Source organism: Eschscholzia californica, unplaced genomic scaffold, assembly GCF_041429995.1.
Source record: "Eschscholzia californica isolate CP2 unplaced genomic scaffold, dmEscCali1.0.p SCAF_2, whole genome shotgun sequence".
Taxonomy (NCBI): domain Eukaryota; kingdom Viridiplantae; phylum Streptophyta; class Magnoliopsida; order Ranunculales; family Papaveraceae; genus Eschscholzia; species Eschscholzia californica.
In genome coordinates, this window is record NW_028238309.1 from 11,906,672 (window position 1) to 11,912,083 (window position 5,412).

A 5,412-nucleotide genomic window follows, 5' to 3' on the forward strand; every position below is an offset into this window, starting at 1 on the left:
GGGAACTAAATTCTCATGTTTGTGGTAAACTCTTGAGACGTTTTCACTTTTTTTTCCCGCAAAAAATCTATTTTCACATAGTTTTGGTCCAACGAAACAGTAGAAAATTGATATTCCTACTCAATTTTCACACTACCAAACATGCCCTCATTAAAAGTATTACATAAACCAAGTAAATATAAGAGTGGTGGATGTAATGGAATTAAAAAAGTCCTATGCTATTAGTAAGTATTTTGTTGTTGTTAATATTGGCGGGATAACTCAGAACCATTGCATATCATTCCCAAGAGGAGCCGCCAGATTTGCAAGCTACAGAATGAAGAATGCTTGAAAAAACGACGTTATCTTATGCAATTCCTCAGTTCTGCTATTTTGTATTTTCTACTTATTGGAATTTTATTTTTCTACTTTGTTTGTTGTAATAGACTCTTTATCTTAATATATTACCCTTCAACAAAAAAAAAAAGTATTTTTTGTTGTTGAAAGTAACAAGTAATTACATACACCCCATGATTTTATTTTTCAAAAAGAAAAAATATCTCAAACCACATGTTATATAACATATTTGCAAAATGAAACCTTATCCATTCTGTCTTTTCCCCTCATTGGTCACATAACATCCACATAAGATCAGATAACCCAATACACTTCAATCTTGATGATCTTGTTCCCAGTATTCTGTTTTCCCTCAGAACCACCACCTCCTATTCCTAGAAAAAATCACTACTCACTACCCCTGTCTCCACCACCACTCACCACCACCAAAACCAAGACCTAGTAAACCAATTACTATTCCAACTCCAAAGACATAAAGATGGCAGCTGCAGGAGCTACCATAGGTTCATGCTACTCCACAGCAGCCACTACAACAACTACTCCATCTCGCCTCACTACGAAACACGACTCCGTCCTTAGAATTTCCAGCAATTTTAGAACCCCACATTATTCATCACTATCTCACTCTAATCATCCCCTTCATGACTTGCTCAGTTACAAGATCACCACCACCACTTCTAATAACAAATGGAAGAGAGATTTAAGGATATGTTGTGCCATAGTGGAGCAAGAACAAGTCTCAGCGAACGAACCAGCAATTCAAACAGAATCATCAGCCATTGACGAAGACGAACAAACAAAGCCGGAGAGTGCAGAAGATCAAGGTGAAGAAGATACTAATAGTAACAAAGAAAGTGGTATTAACACTAAGCTTTACTTTGGTAATTTGCCTTATAATTGTGACAGTGCTCAACTTGCTGGAATAATTCAAGAGTATGGAAGTCCTGAGATGGTTGAGGTACTCTTTACTTCTGATTATTTTGATATAAAGTTAGGTAAATAACCACATGATCCATCTCTTCAATCAGGTTCAATCGTTACCCGAGTTTTAATGGGAATGATAGTGTTTTACGATATTAAACAAAATTGTAATGTTTATGTAGGTGCTATATGACAGGGATACAGGGAGAAGCAGAGGATTTGCTTTTGTTACAATGAGCAGCATTGAAGATGCTAATGCTGTTATCCAAAATCTTGATGGAAGTGTAAGAACTTTTTCCCCTTCCTAAAATTATATTAATTAGGGTTTGAGTTGGCTCAAATTTTGTCCATGAAGCTGTTCTTTGAGCCTTACCCTTTCCTTTATATTTAACACTTGGTCCAAAACCTGATTTGGACATGGAGATGAATATGTAAACATGAGGGTCTTCAATCAAACGAGTATCGTTGAATGGTGTAAACATGGTGTAAGATTAATGTAAGGTTACAGTACAAAGAAACTTTACCATTAGTAGGGTTGGTGCAGGTCAAAGGTTGTAAGTTAGTAGTTACGAATGATGTCGTTTATACGTATAATGATAGTATATGAGGAGGTTCAAACCTTTCTAAACCCTCAACCTAAAACCGTTTAAGGATTTAGCGTATGTTTGAATTTGTGAAATGCAGGAATATGGAGGGAGAACATTGAAGGTGAACTTTTCGGACAAACCAAAGCCAAAGGAACCATTGTATCCAGAGACAGATTACAAGCTATTTGTGGGTAATTTATCATGGTCCGTTACATCTGAGAGTTTAATCCAAGCATTTGAAGAGTATGGGAATGTGGTTGGAGCTAGGGTTCTATATGATGGGGACACTGGCAGGTCTCGTGGTTACGGTTTTGTTTGCTATTCGTCCAAGCAAGAGATGGATGCTGCCCTTATTTCTCTTAATGGAGTGGTAACTAATACTCTCTCTTCGCTCTATTATCCATTTATAAAGAGAAATGTCATATACGTATACCACATGAATATCATCTCAAGATGAGTTATTCATACTAATAAGAGATTCAATTACAAGCTGAACTCTTTTATATTTTCCTTATCTTATGATATAAAGAACATCAAACATCATCCCTTAAAGTGAGCATAGAGATATTAGAAATTACTTATTGTTTGGTTGGATTTCAGGAGCTAGAAGGTCGAGCAATGAGAGTGAGCCTAGCACAAGGAAAGAGAAACTAGAAGAGTTGCCCACCACACCACATACATTACAACCTACATAAGGGAGAGTTCACTTTTATTTCTAACAATCAAATCAAAATCCTATTTATATTTTATAGAAGCAATTGACATTTTATGGTTAGTGTCATTGCAGCTAATGGTCTTTAATGCCACTGCCTGTACTTGTAATAGAACTTTATTTTAGGCAAATTAGAGCATGAGGCTGGTTTTTCTTTCTTCTGATATGGTCGAGTTGTAGGTTTTTTCCAAGTACTGCCTCAGGGACTCGTGCCGACCTCCCATTTCAGAGCTCAAGTGGTGACAGAGTTCTTTCGGATGTACATCTTTCTTAGTTCAATCAAAGCTTCGCAGAGCCGGCCCTGGCCCAACGCGAGCAATGCCTCGCTTTGGGCATTGGGGGCCACATTAATAAGGGCGCCTATAGAGTTCATTCAAAATTGGAAGCGTGGCTGTAATTGGAGGCCCACTGTGTAACAAGAGAGAAAGAGAGGGACAAGCTACATAACGAATACAAAAGGGCGGGCCCCCAATTGAGTTTTGCATAGGAGATCTCAATTGAGTTTTGCATAGGAGAATTTTTTTTCTTAAAAAGGGCGGGCTCACTGTGTAAAATTAATTGCTTCCACAACATCTTAAGATCTCAATTGAGTTTTGCATAGGAGAATTTTTTTTCTTAAAAAGAACTCTGAAATCCTAAGTGTCACTTAGGATTTTAAGATTGAGTCTTTCATTGGAGATGCTTTAAGAGTCTCAATTGGAACTCTTAAAGTGCCACTTAGGATTTTTAGAGATTTTGTCAAAAAATAATCTCCAATGGGACAGTCTATTTGGCACTCCATGATGATGTGGAGCATTTAATATAGAGAGACACACTATAATTAGAGTGTCTTCTTAAGACTCTCCGAGTGCCACTCCATGATTTAAACCAATAGAAAACTTGGCTTTTATCTATTTTTTTCTATTAGATTCAAGAGTGGCATGTGTATTTAGTAGAGTTGTTTTTGAGATCTCCATTGATGTAGCGCCTCAAATACCGAATCTCAAGCTAGCCGCCTTGAAATTGAAGATTTGAGACCTTCAAACAAGATCCATGAGCAACGCCTACCATGAGTGCACAATCAATACTGAAAAACAAAATAATTGGGTTAAAACCCAACTGCAGTAGATTTTCACAAATCTAAGTCTCGGGTAGGCAAGCTCAATCCCCAAACAATGAAGCATTACATTCATATTCATTCATGGAATTATCTTAAATTCAGCTGTGACAACTAACATAATATAACAAGATTTACCTCACGACTGTGAAACTAATAATTTATATCCTTGATTATTAGGTTTTCAACGTTCTCGCATGCTAATTCAATACTAACCCTGATAATACAACGATCTTTCTCCTTTTCAATAGATGTAAAAACATCACACCTTTAACTGAAATAAACCTTTGTAGCACCCAAACTTGATATGTACGTCGACAAATTTTTTTGCCAAACTACACAATCATCAAACTATCGTTCGGGGAATCTTAGACCAATATACAACAAACATTGGCTCTTATAAAGAATTACAAACAAGTTCACCAAAAAATTAAAACCAACAACACATGATAAGTCAGAAGGGATGATGCTCATAATAGATCCTCACGTGAATCACAATCTCAAATAAGCAAATAACAATAATAGTTAACAAATATGGACTCACCAATAGAAGATATCTACCTAGGACATACATTGCCTAAAGAACAGAAACCATGTGAATTATCTCAATAAATTCGTTCATTGGAGACTGTTTTGACACCTTACCGAATAACTATCATAACTCCTCACTCGAAACTCCGATTAATACACCGTTTAAAGCATTGGAAAGTAGATGAACAGAGCTTTCTAGAAATACAAGAAACACACCCAAATTCATCACCTATCAATACCAGATTAACTTTAAACTAGACTGAAATATAGTAGGGACTGTTCTGTCACAAGCGATTTAGAAATCACAACTCCCTTAAATTTCTCTATGGAGTTACTACTTCTTCTTCTTGGTCGTTTTAGGTTCACTCTTATGTTGTTGTTTTTATTACATTTTTTTTTCTTGCTTTCTTTTTAGTTTCATTTTAGATTGTCTTACATGTATATATGAATGAAATAAAGCAAGAAATATTTAAAGCTAGGGTTTTAATTGTCAATAATAAGTCTGATGCTTGTAGAGATGAATTGATAAATATAGTTGAAGATGATTTAAGAAAAACTAAAAATATAAACCGAAAAAGAAGATTTAAGGATTTGATCTTCCGAACAATGGGACACTCTATTTGGCACTCCTTGATGATGTGAAACATTTAATATGAGACTCTCAAGAGATGCACTCTAAAATTAGAGTGTCTTCATGAGAATTTCTAAGTGTCACTCTATAATTTTAACTAAAATAAAACTTTGTTTTTTAACTACTTTTTTCCTATTGATTCAAGAGTGACATGTGTATTAAGTAGAGTTGTTTTAGAGATCTGCATTAAAGACAAATATATTTATAGAGTCCTCTATTACGACACTTAGGAAAGAGAATATTAACTCACACTTAACAACTAGTTTTTTTTTAGGTTTACCAAGAACAATCTTGGTTAGATAATTCGAAGAAAAACTTCGATAGACCGCATTTAATATTATATGTAAAGTGGACTTTGCAAGTGATTGTTATCAAAGGAAAGTTATATCACTTCATTGATGTTGTTGTTCGATGTTTTGAGTAGATCAGGGTGCGTGTGAAAACAGAAAGAGTAAACTCTCTCTCTTCTCTGTAAAAAATAACCGTTTCTCTCTCTTAAACCGTACTCAAATCTATGTCTCTTTCCTCCGGCGAAGGGTCCTCCCTTCGCCGGAACCCATTTATGTTTCCATTTGTAGTTTGTTCTCCATCGATAAAT

At 35.5% G+C, this 5,412-nt stretch overlaps 1 protein-coding gene across 1 annotated transcript; it reads left to right on the forward strand.

The window, feature by feature from the left end:
* The first annotated feature begins 590 nt into the window (after positions 1 to 590).
* On the forward strand, positions 591 to 2,720 carry LOC147556245 (28 kDa ribonucleoprotein, chloroplastic-like). The gene is made up of 4 exons (XM_086664079.1): positions 591 to 1,294; positions 1,440 to 1,541; positions 1,942 to 2,214; positions 2,445 to 2,720. The coding sequence occupies exons 1-4, from the start codon at positions 815 to 817 to the stop codon at positions 2,496 to 2,498; spliced, it is 909 nt and encodes a 302-aa protein (XP_086520205.1). The 5' UTR covers positions 591 to 814; the 3' UTR covers positions 2,499 to 2,720.
* The last annotated feature ends 2,692 nt before the right edge of the window (positions 2,721 to 5,412 follow it).